The sequence below is a fragment of the Branchiostoma floridae genome, unplaced genomic scaffold (genome assembly GCF_000003815.2).
Source record: "Branchiostoma floridae strain S238N-H82 unplaced genomic scaffold, Bfl_VNyyK Sc7u5tJ_1342, whole genome shotgun sequence".
In the NCBI taxonomy this organism is placed as follows: Eukaryota; Metazoa; Chordata; class Leptocardii; order Amphioxiformes; family Branchiostomatidae; genus Branchiostoma; species Branchiostoma floridae.
In genome coordinates, this window is record NW_023365704.1 from 156332 (window position 1) to 173049 (window position 16718).

Consider the following 16718-nt stretch of genomic DNA (forward strand, 5'->3'; position numbering starts at 1 on the left):
AAATTTGCCATTTCCCCGGGTAGCGAAACACACTCCTGAGCAGGCTTCACGCCTCTGGCAGCTTTTTATACTAATTTATTCTACCGTAGGATCTGCTTGGAGATTAAATTGTATTAGGCTGGTAGACACAATATCAATGTCACGGGTTTGATTCCTGACTTTGTTTTCTTGGGAAAGGCACTTCTCCACCCAGGTGTAAAATGGGCACATGACTTCGGTTTAATATAGGGGGTAAAAGGTGCACGTGGTGGAAGGAGAATGGGCCTCCAAACATCTGCTTGGAGGAAAACTGTGCATCTCCCCTGAGGAGGAGTTCGTATTCGTGACGTCAGGATTCAAAATGGCGGTAGACAAGTAGAAAGGTCCTCTGTCTTCTATCAAAGAAGTTCTTCGGTACGGTTGGACGATTTCCTCCATAGAAAGTGCTTCACATCAGGTTTATAGCAAAGGCTCGGGGCTCTAGACTCAAGTGTAAGAAACCCCACTTCCCTTGAAGTGCCATTGTACAGTGACGAAAGTTTACAGTCTTCCCGTCAAACTATTTTCATCTGATGGCGAAACGAAAGCGAACAGGGGATCCTGACGAAGATGTCGTCACCATGTCGACATTGAGAGAACTTCTCGACAACCAGAAGAAGGAGTTGACCGGTCTCATGGAAGTCCAGGAGAGGAACTTCAGATCCTTCATGGAAACGGTCATGGTCACAACCAACAGGCGACTTGATGACCTCATCCGCGAGGTCCAGGACGTCAAGGGGAGCATGCAGTACTCTCAGGGGGACACAGGGGGCGCTGGGACACCGTGCAAAGAAGAACGGGAGCAGAGGATCGCTAAGATTGAGTCACATGTTGCACAACTCAGAGCCGACTACGAATCCAACATCTTGCGACTTCTTGTCAAGGGACTCGATGGAAAAACAACCGTTATAAGAATCCACAAGGTATCTATTGTATGCTAAACACAATCAATTTTACTGTAGAATATAACAAACCTTTGCTTGGAGTAACTGTCAGATAGCTAAATTAGGCCACAGCAAGTCAATCTTATAGTTATGGATGGCATCCTCTGCAGACTGCAAAAATAGTAAGGTAGGTAAAAACAAGATGGGTGAAAAAAAGAACAAGATGGAAAATGATCAAAATAGACACCATAAACATTGTTACAATGATTATAGTGACAAAATATAGCAATAAAACCAACAAGGCATTCATTCCTGTATTCACCGAGTAAAATAGTGTAGTAAAAGTGACACTAGTGTGGTAGACTCGTATCACTAACCATGTTGGTTGCTTTATAGTGGTGCCACTCTTACAGGGAACGGGTTTTCTGCACGTTAAAAATCTGCGCGCGCGTTAAAAATCTGCGCGTTAAAAAATTAAGTTGTGCATTGATAAATTCTTAGTCAGAAAAATGTGACCCCATTATATGATTTTCCCTCTGCTACCTGAATTTTTGGTTTGAAAAGCCCCTAATTTTTTTGTTCCCTTGGGAATAGGTTAATTTGCATATCCAGAAGATTTCAAAATCACTTGAATTTGACACAAAAACATGGAAAAATTACTAATATGAGGCTTTGTGTTGTAAAATATAACTGCTTGAGGCTTATCTCCATTCTAGAAGCTTCATTTCATGTTTTCTCAAGCAGATTGTTTCACATGCAAATATCAACCTTTGTTGCGCGTTAAAACTTAACATTTAAAAATCACTTTAAAACTCCTGGAATATTTAAAGAAAGGGATATTGTACTCTAGAATGCAACAATATGATACTTAATTTCATTTCATTTTGTGTTATCATCTTCAAGCTTTTAATTTAAAAACGGCAAAAAAGTTTTCAAATCCCGAGGGAATCAGCTAATTTGCATATTTTAACGCACACGTTTTTAACGCGCAAGTTTTAACGCGCAAATTTTAACGCACACAAAACCCCAACCCCTCTTACAACTATCCAGCTAGTTTCACTTCTGCAAAAGTACAGTCAAGGCTACCTCTCTAGTGTCAATTCTACATACAATGGTTAGGTTACAACACAAGATACACAACCTATTTAACGTTACCCCTTTTGGCCTATCTAACTAAAAAAAGTTTTTTTCTGAAATCCGGCGAAAATTAATGAGCGTCACCCATAAAATTTACTTGCTGTGGCCTTACATTACCTAATAGACCAGGAAAAAGCGTGTTTCAGATTACGGTCCTGAAAAATAGTGTTGGTCGGTAGCTTGGGTTTCTCCTTATTTTAAAAACTGAAAAAAATCTTGGTTTAGGTTTACCTTTGGATCACCGCAGCAGGGTTGTTACGCCAGCACCCGTCATTCCGTCCTTTGACGGAATTTTGAGCTGGGGACAGAAAATAATTTTGCCCATTAAATCCTCTGTGAAAGACAAAGATGAAAAAAAAACTGTCTCCCTCATGTAATCACTTAAACAGATGTCGTTGAACAGTTTGGTCTACCAGCAAAATCGACACCTCAAAAGGCATTTCAGATGGTCTAGAATTCACAATTTTCAGGGGGAGTATGCCCCTGACCTCTCTAGGAATGTCCCACCTTGGGCGCTTGATAGGAATCAAAATCGAGGGGACGGAAAATGATTTCAGGCTGGCTACAACCCTGCACTGCAGTCTTAAAACAAATGGCTCAAAAGTCAAATGGCTCAAGAGGTAAGGACATGGCCTAGTAAACTATGGGTTGTTGGTTCATGGAGGTTACTAAAAACACAAGGAAAATACACCCATATTTCCTCTTGCAGGATGCCACAGTGGACCGGCTCTGCAGGGAAGTCAGCCAACGGCACAATATACCACTTGGACAGATGCGTATCCTGTACACAACCAAGCAACTGGAGTATGGCGCTGGCAAATATCTGTCTGACTATGATATCCAAGACAAGTCTACCCTTTTCCTTGTCCTGCGTCTTTGCGGATAATAAGACTGTATCTGCTTCAGCCTCAAGTACAATTCTGATTCTACATCACTGTGTGACTCATTCACCCAACCACTCACACCTACATCCAACCATCTATCCGTCCATTCATCTGTCCATCGATCCATTCATCCATCCATACACCCATCTGTCAATCCATTCATCCATCTGTCCATCCATCCATTCATCTGTCCATCTATCCATCCATCTGTCTGTCCATCCATCTTTCTTTTTTTTTTTTCTTTTTCTTTATTCATTAAAATCAACCTTACAGAGATTAATTCTTAGCAGAAGCATCTCTGAATGCCGTTGATCTTTACAATGTGACTCAGAGTAAATACTTACAACGACTAGACAACATGTACAGTACGCATGACATACACAGTGCATAGACAAATAAAACACTTAGGCACCAGTCATTGATTTGTTGTACAGTCTGATTGTATAGTGTAGGAATGAGTTGCGCAGTCTGGAGGTCCTTGCTTTTGGGACCGAGATACTACATGAGCTTCGAAGTGACCTCCCAGTGACCTCTGACCTGACCGGAGGGACCATGTCATGTAGCGGGTGATCCGGGTTCATCATTTGCTTGAGTAGCTTAATGGCAGCGAGTTCACGTCTCTCCTTGAGTGTGGGCAAGTCCGGAACGCTTCTCCTGCCACCCAGAGAGATGATCTTTAGTGCTCTCCTTTGCACTTTCTCGATTAACTGTTCTTGTTGTTTGGTGCAACCAACTAAGAGAACATGACCATACTCAAGTACGGGCCTGACCAGGGCCGTATACACCTGTACAAGGTCGGACACCGACATGCCTTGTTTGGTTAGGACACGTAGGTAATAAAGTCTGCGTGAGCCCTTGGTCACCATCGACGTAACCTGGTCGTTGAGGGTTAGACCTCTGTCAAGGATGAATCCTAGACCTTTAGCTGACTCCACGACGGGTACTGCTTCCCCCCCTAGAATCAGAGTAGGTGGCGTCGGAATGCTTTTGCAAAAGCAAATTTGAAGCTGCATGCTCTTCTTGCCGTTAAGGATCATCCTGTGACGACCAGCCCAAGAGTCGAGATTGGACGACTCTTTGATTCACCCATTCATTTGTCCATCCTTCCACCCATCTTTGTCCATCCATCCATCCATCCATCCATTGATTCACCCATTCATTTGTCCATCCATCCACCCATCTTTGCCCAACCCCCCTCCAGTTTGGGAATAGGTGCACTTGTGCGTTTACCAGTAACCTGAAAATTTAGGTGCACAACATAAAGTACAATGTCGACAAAAACTCATTGTAAACTGTTCTGCTCCTCTTCAGAGATTGTACGTAACCCCACAGAAATATCTAGGTGCACTTGTGCACCCACTGTCAAAATGTAGGTGTACAACTCCAAAATTTTGTGTGTGCAGAATTGCATAATGCAAGCAGTATTTCAAGACTTGAGAGATAGATACATTCACACATAGATAGATAGATACATAGGTACATGCACATAGATACATATATAGAAGAGAAGACAAGAGAAGAAGAATATAGACATAGAGTATCAATTCTCATATATACATTTGGAGTCCGGATGTATCCAAGAAATATGTATTTTGTGATACTAGTAATAGTCTTAGTAATACTCCTTTTTCTGGTCAATAGATAGATAGGCACATAGATATAGATAAAGAGAGAACCTTTGAGACATAGATAGATTTAGATATAAAGAGATATCATATTATAACCGATTGCTAGTAACCTTTTTATGATTTTGTTTTAATTCAAATATATGTAAAATCTTATACTAAGCATAGTTATATTGAATATGTCATGATTCGTAAGGTCAATAGATATGCATATAGATAAATAGATTTAGATACAGATTTATAGATACCCCTGTAGGTAGATACATTTAATGCTCTACTTTCGATATTGAATTTTTTAGTGAAAAGAAGAAGAATGTACAGTAGATATAGAATATTAACTCTCATAGTCATATGTATGTTTGGAGTCCAGACGAATGCCAGAAATATGTATTTTGTGATACTAACAGTCTTAGTGATACTCGGTCGGTTATTCAAATTGTGACCCATTAGGTAACTCCACACACTAGAGATCTTTAAAAATGATGCATTATTTTGCATAAATTCTTATTTTATGATGTTATACGCAATGAACTGTATGCAACTGGCGTGTTACACAGATGATCATTATTTTATATTTGTATCACATGAATAAAATGTATTCTCTGATCAACTTTTGTAGCATTTGCTCCAAATTCTCATTCACTTACTCAATCCTCTAGCTCATTCACTCACCCACTCATTCACTTATCCTCTCACCCACTCAATCATTCACTCATCCTCTCACCCACTCAATCATTCACCCATCCTCGCTTTCATTCGTTCACTCACCTAATCATTCACTCATCCTCTCACCCACTCAATCATTCACTCATCCTCTCAATCATTCACTCATCCTCTCACCCACCCACTCAATCATTCACTCACCCACTCAATCATTCACCCACTCAACCATTCACTCATCCTCTCACCCACTCAGTCATTCACTCATCTTCTCACCCAGTCATTCACTCATCTTCTCACCCACTCAATCATTCACTCATTCTCTCACCCACTCAATCCTCCACTCATTCTCTCACCCGCTCAATCCTCCAATCATTCTCTCACCCGCTCAATCATTCACTCATCTTCTCACCCACTCAATCATTCACTCATTCTCTCACCCACTCAATCATTCACTCATCCTCTCACCCACTCAATCATTCACTCTCATTTTCTCATCTTTTCGCTCATTCAATCATTCACACATCCCCTTGGTCATTCATTCACTAAGTGATTTACTTATATTCTCATGCTTTCACTCAATCATTCATTCATTCATCCGATCGGCCACTCATGCTAATCCATTCTCATTCATTCATTCACTCACCCACCCATTCTTCTTTAAGGCCATCAGAGTTTATATCCCTACATTATGCTTATTGATAACTTTATCGGAACACTACCAAACTTCTGCGGCGGCGTTTGGCTCGGCTGACAGGCTTGGTATCAAGAGGTCACTGATTTGATTTCTGGTTAAACGATATGTTGTTGGAAAATGCACTTACTGAACACGACTTGCATCACTCCACCCAGGTGTAAAAATGGGTACTTGACTTTGTTGGGGAGGTAAAGCCCCTACCGCCACAGAAAAAAATGCTGCATGGCACTACCTTTACCTATTTTCTTGACCATTGTGCGATTTTTCGAGGTCAGCTAAAGTTCGCAGGTGTTCAAACAAGAGCTTCTGAAAAAAGCTAGTCTTTCGCTTACTTATATTGTGTAGGTAAAAATGTTTGGCATAGTTTGGTCAAGCGTGGGTGCCAAGTCTGCAACGTTGGCAGCTCTGGCACAGTTTGGTCAAGTGCTAGGTTATATAACTGTTTAGTAAGGTAGTGGTTCTCACAGAGTATATTTTACTTGAACTGTATAATAACACAACTGCATGAATGATGTTAACTTTATTCGGATTGTTTTGCTGTTAAGAACGGCTCTGTTACAGTACAACAGGGTTTTATGAAAGTGCACTGTAGTAATCAAATTTATCAGTAGATGTGTCCTGAATTTCTGCAAGAACAAACAACGTATTGTCACCATAAACAACATAAAATATTAACATGGCATATACAGTAATGGAAATATTTTTTTAATGGCAAGATCATGTGAAAGGTAGATATTTTAAACTAAAACAGGTCCGTGGTATGTTTAATGGAACGTTTCGTTTCTTTTAGTAACGCAATTATGCTTTTACTTGACGGAGTCGTGACGTCACGCGTCAGACTCACTCCGTCGAGCTCGGTCAGACTCTTCCCTTTCGAAATTATAAATTAAATGTGGGTAATTCTATTTTCAACGCATCCGAGGGCTACTATTTTGCTGAAAGAAGTTTGTTACACGAAAATAGCCTGAAATTTCTTAGAGTAAGAAATTTCCGAATACGCCCCCCTCCCACACCATGTCAGATGCGGCGCACGCATCTTACACAATTCTAGATTTTGTAGCGGTGATTTTCCATAAAACAAAGTAAATCACATGTCAAACTGTTCTCTACAATGTCTGTTTTATTATAACCAAACAGCGAACATGTTAGTTTATAAATTGTATACAATCTTACGAAGAAATCCTCACCGTTCACATCCGTCTCTGCAAATTCCTGCTTATAAGCCATGCAGAAACCAAGCAGCACATTCAAGGTAGGCCGATACGTATGTCATAACGTTACATACCGTCGAATCTGCAGGGTAGAATATCTCGCTAGCACGATATGGCATGGACCGCAAACCAAGCAGCACATTCATGGTAGGCCGATACGTATGTCATAACGTTACATACCGTCGAATCTGCAGGGTAGAATATCTCGCTAGCACGGTATGGCATGGTCGACCCGGACGGACGGACGGACGGACGGACGGACAGAAATCTAATATCGGTCTGATTGCCTTTCGCCGCGGAAGCGCGGCGAAAGACAAAAACCCCGCCGATATTACGCGGATGACAATCAACCGATCCCATATGCCCGCCCACCTGTTTCAAAGTGTTGGCCAACTTGCACCTACTCTGCCATTGGTCGAACCACTAATTGTCATTCTCTTATTGGTTGAACTTATGATTGTGTTAGACAGCCAGCTGCAGGATCTGTCTAGTCGCTCGTCACGTTGTGTCCCACACGTGTCCTACATGCATCCACTCTGTCATTGGTCAAGCCACTAATTGCCATGCTCTGATTGGTTGAACGTCTGATTGTGATAGACAGCCAGCTGCTGCATCAGTCGTATAGTCACGTTGTATCCCACACGTGTCCTAGATTTCCGAGCAAAACAAATTATTATTCATTTACGACATAAGCTTGCGTCAGGGGAAATTGTATACGTCTGAAAGGAACTATAACGCTGAAAATATAAACGTATTACCTTTCTCATCACCGTTGTTGTTATCAACCCAGCAAGATATTATAACCTTATCATATGTCACCATTTTCAAACCACAAAAATGGTCACGACAGCCAGGGCTCTAGCCAGCTCGAAATGTTTTTCCGTCAGCCAATTCCCATTGTCGCAAAAACACTATTCCAGGAGTTAGAGAGACTGAACTGAGACCTTGAAAAATTGGTTTTAATGAGATTATCGTATGCGAAAAGGCACCGACACACATTATCAATAATCATAACAATAGCAAAACAAACAGTGTGTGGCTTTTACGGCCGTAGACGGCGTCCCCAAGCCGCCTGTAGCTTCCACCAAGGAGCTTTTATCAGATTTTTGTCCGTCAAGGTTGACGGATTGGTTTTAAAATTTTTCCGTCACATGCACCAAATTTCCGTCAATTGACGGAAAAACGGACGCTGGCTAGAGCCCTGACGACAGCCAAAACTAGTTGGGGTAAATGTTAATATATTCAGCAGAACTGAATTAACACATGAAAACACAACCTTCAAACTCGGAGGGGGGGAGGGTCGCGAACTTCAACGTTGGCTATGTTCTCTTGTGTCGGGAAAGAGGGTTTGCCGAGGAAGGGAGTTTCGCCCCGTCTCGAAAAAAAATAAGAAGAAACAGACCCGTTCAAAGACTGCAACGAAGGCTATTCCACCACTACCAACTTGAAAATCTGAACATGGCTCCGAATTTACTAAAGTCCTGGAGAATTGTACTTGAGACCCTTCTTCTCTTGTATACTAGTATCCTTTGAAATGTTGCCTAAAAACTGAAAACGAAAGGTGAAACAAAACTCTTGTCTTTCTTGTCTATTTTTCCTTCTTTTTTTTTCTTATACCCAAATAAAAAACGGGTACTTGAGTAGAATAAATTTCTGTTTACAGAGATTCCACTGAAAAGGACTTCGGTGCAATGAACTCTTGAGTGAACGCTAAAAGCGCTTGCGCGAACCAAGCCATAGTCGGTCTTCACGTTGTATTCCATGTGTGTTCTAAATTTCGCAGCGATATGAGTTGATATTCAATCAGGATATGAACTAGCGTCACGGCAAATTGCAGACGTCCGAAGGTTTTATCAACGAAAAATATAAATGTATTACCTTTATTACCACCATGGTGATTATTGACCCAGCAAAATATTCTAATTTTATGAAATCGAAATAATGTGCCAGTTAACGTTATCAAATCGTAAAAATGAACAGGAAATTAAAGATTGGTATAACGCTAGGGGTTCCTATAGACTTTTTAAAGGCATTTGATTGAGGTACCTCCAAAACATAAATTTAGTCCTTTTTGACATTTTGATAATTATATATTTGGCAATAAGAGAAAAGTGATGGAAATGTGGCGTTGCACTCAAGTTTAAAACCTTCATTTCCGTAGGGGCAATAATAATAATGATAACAATTAATAAAGATATGAATTTTGAGTGGAGATTGTGTTCTTGTGACTAGCACTTCACACGGAAGTCATCCTAGCAAATAAAACGTTGAAGATAAATTATAACACAGTTGCAGCACTGTGCCTTTGGCCTTTTTTGTACATAAGAATCTCTGACTAAATTTAATAAACGTCCTATGATTTCAAGATGCACAGACATAGACAACAGGCTAGGGCCATTAGAACATTTTCTCCCTGTGGTTGTCACCAAGACAACGTACAATTCTATTTAGAAAATAAAATTAGCGATGATCGTAAGTCATACTTTCAATGAAATTATATCTAATTCGATGCTCACGACATGCCCATCCACCTACGCACTTTGTGGTTGCAATAAGTGCTGTTCAACAGACATCGTTTCAGAACTAGCGGCGAAGACTCAAGCGAAAGAGACTCAGCTCTCTTGTTTTGCAGATACCTTACCTTGGGCAGGTAAATGCATTTATTTCTTTCTAACTGTAGAGTTCCTCGTTCGTTTAGACTAGTGTAGTGCCTAGTAGCACATAGTGCAACAAGTTTTTTGCTGTTTCAGTAGCAGGGTACATTTTTACAGAGAGAAGCTGGCATCTCTTTCCCTTTAACGCACTCAGGGCAACATCCTCGAAAACGGGCCCACTATCTTGTATGCTCCTACCGAAACTGTACGCCGTGCAACCGAAATGCCCTACCCAGGATTGAACCTGGGCATCCCAGGCTTCTACCAGTCAAGCTACAAGGATATTCCTCAGATATTGTTAGAAATCTTCTGTGATTCGAATTTTCATCGACGACCAAGAAGCTGTGAGTTTCAATCGCTCACCCAAGATGCACACTACGGGAAAGAAATCCACTTTGCGAAAGCCAGGTCCAATTCGGCGAATTCCAGTGAGATACGTACAAATATACTCCATGCACTATTGAAATATCCTTTCCGCTGAGGTTTAAATTAAAAAGAGAAATAATGTATATCGGACTATTATCTAAGATTGGTCCGCCGAGAGAAAGAACTGTCTTTGAGATACCCTACACTCTTATCCGAGTGATTTGCGTTACGTTTTCAATCCCCGAATGTCCAATCAGTCTTCGTAATTTCCGGACTTTCATCTTATATAAAAGAATATGTAGCCTTTATTCTTGATTGTTCTTCCTTTCTCTTTTTACAAAGATGAGAGACCAACTACCAGCACTGAAAAAAGATCTTTTCCCTTTCTTATATGATCTTAAAAAGCTTCTTTGAGGAGAAAACTACAAAAGCGTAGATCTTGAACTGCCCATGCTCCAATTGCTTTCTCTTGAACGTTTGTCGGCAAGCAAAAACAGAACCTCTGTGCATACGCTTATTACCTTTGTCTTCAAAGAAAACTATTATGTTTCAATGCGTTGGCATTTCAGAAACGTAACGGTAGCTTTGTATCCGTTTGTAACAGCAACGCTGTTCAAATAGAGTTTGCTTTTGTTACCATGCAAATTTCTTTCTCGGATGATATCTTACGAAATGTTGCAAATGGTGTGCTAGCCAATTAGGATGAGTGTCTCATCCCCCTTTGGGACCAATACATAGATTTAACAAGCCTATTACTATCAGTCCGTTAGTTCAAGATTCCAAAGCACCGACGATCTTTCTTCCATCCTAGAAGCTATCAGTAGAAATACGGGTAAGGGATTATTACTATACGTATTTAGAAAGGGAGACTATTTTGTGTTAGAATACCCTTAGATATTTTTATGGCTTCTGTCAGTTTTTGTATTCTCTTTTGATATTCTGCAATTTTTAATTGAACCCGAAACATTTGATAGGCGATATGCATATGACATGGCAATGAAGTTTCTGTAGCTCAGCTGGTAGCAGCCTCGCTCCTGGTTCCAATTAGTATACACATATTTGGCGAAAATCGATCGGACGACGATTCTGCGGCAATTGCCCGAGCCTTGCTTATAATAATAACTTCATTGCACAACCATTGTCCAAGGTACAAAGTATAGCTTGTATGTGACATGGCCGTTTTTCAGGTGAAAAATACGCGCAACCCTCTGTCGATCTTTAACATAGCGGATCTTCCATCGATACGCCCGAAGATCGTGGATAATAATGTAACAGGAGTAGTAGGTACATGTAACTGGGAAGTCAATCCCAAATTTGTTCGCGGGCGGCACAGGCCTGTCTTTCGGAAGGGGCCCATGATCTAGAAGGTGCCTCGAGCACGTTAAAGGGGGAGGTACATGGCAACTCATCCGTGTAAAAAATATATACTAACTGAAACAGCAAGGAATTCGAAATTTGCTGACCTATTTGCCATTAGGCACTACAAGGAACGACTACATTGCAATGACTGTATCTTTCAAGTTACATGCCACCTTTTTAACTTGACGCAAATTAATTTTTAGCCAAAATTCTATTCCGATCAATTGTAACAGAAAGGAAATTAGGCTATTGTCGCTTAAATGTGACCACAAATTATTCGCACAACCTATTAGAAGTGAAATAATCTTTTCTATAGGAGTTATTAGATGGGGTCTATTATGAACACTATCTTGTTGCGTTCCTAGTTCATGGTGGTTGGTGCCCCTAGCTGCCTCTGAACCAAGAAGTCGTGAGTTCGAATCTTGACTGTGATATATGTTGTCGTTCGCCGGACATGCGAGCTCCTGGATATGGTCACAGTCCTTATATGATGGGACATTAAGCTATGGCCCGCTGTAGTTTTGGTTGTCTAAAAGAGCTAGGGGAATTTCTCCGGTACAATGAACCTGTAACTACTGTATATCAATTGTCTACTCTGTTAAGACCAGTGGATTGAGTAGCTCAATTGTTAATCTTCATTGAATTCATTTGACTCGATTGGCTAAATTGGTTCGAGATCGTTCACTTTTCACTTCTCTTCCTACTCTAGAAAGCATATGCTGTCTGTGATTTATATTCCTTACGATGGGGTCACGATTTAAACAAAAGGGGCGTGGAAAATCGGAGACGAACCGTACGAGCGTTAACGTTGTGCTTCAGAAATGTTGTCATTCAATGGCAGACCATTTTCAACGTTTTCGGCCATTTCTGCAGACTAGGGCTGGGTACCGGTACAGAAAATTCAGGTCCAGGTCCAGCTCAGGTCCAGAGGATCAGGTCCAGGTCCGGACCTGAACCTGGACCTGATTCAGTATGACTCATACCAATGGTCCATTTCACTACAAAGAAATCTGTTTGGTGGAGTACTAGACATAACACTGGCGTTTTAAAATACTACAACGCTAACTGCACCTGTACGATTGACTGTAAACATTGGTAGAATTCACTATAAACTCTACTCTACTTCACTCTTGTCATTTTCTTCCAACTGCAAGCGCCAAAACGTATGAATGCCTTATAAAATAATATGTTAATTTTCTAATCGGTCCAACATCCGGTCCACCTAATTTTTTCAGGTCCGGTTTTTCTGGACCGGTCGAATAAGAAAAACCGGTTTTGTACCCGTACGCTGTACCGATACCCAGCCCTACTGCAGACGATATACGTGTTGTCCATGCAAACCTGTCAGGATTCAGGAAGGTATTTGTCTTTCCTGTCACACCTCACACGAATTCTGGAATTTACAATAACTTTAGGGTCCCGATTGCGCTAGCGCTCCACCAAGGTTTGCGCTAGGTTGTGAGTGGCCTGCCTAGAATCCAACTTGTTCTAGCTCAAGCAGAATATGAATTTCCAAACTTTGTTTTTGTTTATTATTTTCAAAATCTTCAATTGGTAAGCGTATACCCCTGTCACATTATTCCCGATCTTAGTGCGTATCGATGGAAGTTCGGCGATATTTAAGATCGACAGAGGGCGTATTTTACACCTGAAAACCGTCCCTGTCACATATAAGCCATACTTTGTACCTTGTACAATTGTTGTGCAATAAAGTTATAACTATAAGCTAGGCTCGGGCGATTGCCGCTGAATCGTCGTCCGATCGATTTTTGCCAAAGGTGACAGGGGTAGTAAGACGACTTTGAAAGACTCGCGATCGTAGGCAACTAACCTGGCACCAAACAACAGATGGGACTACTTTCTTACGATTTATTCCCGACCATGCATCAGGTCTGGAGAAGGTCGGCAGACTTAAGTCGGCTTTGTGTCAAACGGACCTAAATTTTCCTGTATATATTGCACATTCTTTTTTCTCTCGATTTAGATACTACCACTTGCTCAACAATGATACGACCGTTGCTGTTAATCGTGGCCATAGCTATGTCAGTCGCCCCAGAGGTTCACGGGAAACCGGCACTGGCACGGGAACAGGGTGACGAACAACAAGGAATTCAACAAGATCAAGGTAAGGTAGCAGAAAACAGTTTTTCTTCTCGCCTCTACATTCACATCGTTAACGACCCTATTTAGCTTCGACGATTTATAGTATGGCGCATTCATTTATGAGAAATTAACTGTCATCATAATCATTATTTTCTCCATATGTTATAATTATTATCATCATCAATATCATTATTACAATAAGTATTGTCATTATCAAAACAAAACAAAAAATTATAATCATAATCACTATTTTTATCATTCATTATCAATGTAATCATTATCATGTATCGTTATCATACCATAACATTATCATCACTAACAGTAATTATCGTTATCTTCATTATCGTTCTATTATCATTTTTATAAATATCATCATCTTCATCATCATTTTTAAATACATTCTATTGATAACTCAAATATCATACAGTGAACCGTCCATCAAGAACATAAATAAAGAAATGCACATGTACTAAGAATGGTGCCTCAAGTAATTAAAGAAATGGTAATCTTAATCATTCACAGATGGGGGGATACCCACAGAAGTGACGCCCCACGCTTCCCACGACAAGTCTTCGGCCCACCGGGTCCTCTCTCTAACTTCCTCGGTGGGTAGTGCGATGTCGCCCCGCCGACCTCAGAGAGACGCGCCCCCTCGGCGGGACCAGAAGGTTGCCATCAAGGTCCGTCACCTGAGAAGGACCAAGCCGTCCAACAAGAAGCTGTGGCAAAAATTCCTGAGCATGCGCCGTATGGCCAACCTGAGCTACCTGGCTTTTCCCATTGCCTACCTTATGGACCCGCCACGTGGTTGAAAAATGACAACCCCCCAAAAAAGGTCACAAAACGAAATCTGTAAAGTATTCGTAAAGAATACGTAAAACATTCGTCAAGCATACACAAGGTATTGATAAAACACACGTAATGCATTCGTAATGCTTACGTATAGCATTCATAAAGCACACGTAAAGCCTAGGTAAAGCATTTATAAAGCACAATTAAAGCATACGTAGAGCATTCGTAAACCATACGGAAAGCCGTAACGCATACGTTAGTAATCACTTTTAGGAAAGAAATACATCTTTAATTATGCATGCTTTAAGATATGATTGGATTTTGTGCAGTGACTTCAACTACTTGTAATATTTACAGAGTCAAGTTGGAAGTAAAAGTCACAATTTTAATTGTAATTTGTCTAATTATGCTGCACTGTTATACCAAAGAAATTAAAAAAAGTAAGTTAAACGTACTTGAAGGCAATCTACCAGTGGACTAGTCCCCTACTGTATGTGGCCTGTGTGGCCCAAGGGATATAGAAACTGAGATGTGCAACGCCCCTATTTACACCGAAAGGTGTGGGGAGATTTTAACTTTAACTTTACAAATTGTATACAATACATTTCATCATCTGTAAGTGTTGTACAACTGTACTGTGATTCTAAACGATATCGAGAGCAATCTTAAGTTAGCATGATGTCAAATGTTTGACAGCATTTCTATTCTAATACAAGATTTCAAGTACAAAACCGAGTCTCTTTGCTAATAAGAAAAAAAATGTAACATAACAACAGAATTTTCTTTGAGGTCATGATATTACAATGTAGGAACAAGATATTTACCACAGACATGCCATGCACAGAGTACTGTAATAGTTGTCTGCTATAATATAATAAATATATGCACGTATCTAACTACACCATAACGACTGTGTGGCCATTTTCTTTTTAGCTATTTAATTTTTCTAGTTATTACAAGATAAGTTGGGACTTCGAGACCACCGGAATATCATTTTTAAGGTAAATGAAGTCCCATAGTCTTTCTTAGACTATAGTTGATAAAGATTATGCAGGTTAGACATCCAGGTAAGCAATATTCAAATACAATTCAATCTCTACAACTGGATAAAAAACGGATATTTACTTCCGGACGTTTCGAGTGACATCCATCACTAGCAGAACAATTCAATACCAGTACAGCTTTATAGTTTTTTCTTATGGTATTGTCTGACCATAGGAACTATCCTAACATGATTTACATTTGTGTAACCTTTTGCATATGATCCTAACGATTTAGTGGTTAAACCAGTTTTTCTAGTTAGCTGTACTGGTATTGAATTGTTCTGACTAGTTCATTCCTTTTATGCTGAAGAAGAGTGACGGATGTCACTCGAAACGTCCGGAAGTAAATATCCGTTTTTTATCCAGTTGTAGAGATTGAATTGTATTTGAATAGTAGTTGATAAAGGTATCTGTAGGATCATAATGATATAGGCTCTGATGGCCTGAACAAAAAATGAGTGGGTGAATGTGTGAGTGAGGTGAGAGAATAAAAAGAATGAATGTGCTAGTGAGTGGGTGTGAATGAATAAGAGACCAATAGAGAGCTGGCCAGTGAATACATAAGTAAGCAATGAGAGAGCGAATGTGTGAATAAATGAGTAGGCAATGGAGAGAGTGGGTGAGTGAATAAATGAGCAACTGATAGACAGGGCAGGTGAGTAAATAAGGAAGAGAGTGTGGGTGAATGAATAAGTGATAGAGTGGGTGAGCAAATGGATGAGTGACAGAGTGGGTGAGTGAATGTATTGAATGAGTGATAGGGTGTGTGAATGAACGAATAAATGAATGAATGAATGAATGATTTAACCACTTTTGATGCCAGCTTATAGCACGTGTGGGAAATACTAGTAGTGTGAGAAAGGAGCAAATGTTTCATATAGTTGAGTACAAAATACATTTTGTTTGTGATGCACATACAAACGATAGCAATTTTATCTTTGTGACATGCCAGTTGCATATACTAGTAGTTCATTAGATATGATCTTATGCAAATTAGAGCACCACTAGATATAAATTCATGCAAATCAAAGTATGATTTCTAAAGTAATCAAAGAAAGCAATTATCTCTTCTGTCTAGTGTGTGGAGTGAAGACCTAATGAGTCCACTATCCAGAAAACAGACCAACAAAAGAGCAAAACTCAACATATTACAAAATACATATGATTGAGCTTGTTTGGACTCAAAATGTAAGCATATTTTCTGTCTATATTCTTCTTCGTTCTCTTGACTATTGGCACTTAGAAAAGACATGAAAAAAAAACAAAGTGTTACATGTCTGTTTAT

The 16718-nt window shown here is 40.1% G+C and overlaps 1 protein-coding gene across 1 annotated transcript; it reads left to right on the top strand.

Annotated features, from left to right (window-relative positions):
- The first annotated feature begins 138 nt into the window (after positions 1 to 138).
- LOC118407437 (polyubiquitin 9-like) lies at positions 139 to 3080 on the top strand. Its single transcript, XM_035807912.1, has 2 exons — positions 139 to 941; positions 2749 to 3080. The coding sequence occupies exons 1-2, from the start codon at positions 552 to 554 to the stop codon at positions 2923 to 2925; spliced, it is 567 nt and encodes a 188-aa protein (XP_035663805.1). The 5' UTR covers positions 139 to 551; the 3' UTR covers positions 2926 to 3080.
- The last annotated feature ends 13638 nt before the right edge of the window (positions 3081 to 16718 follow it).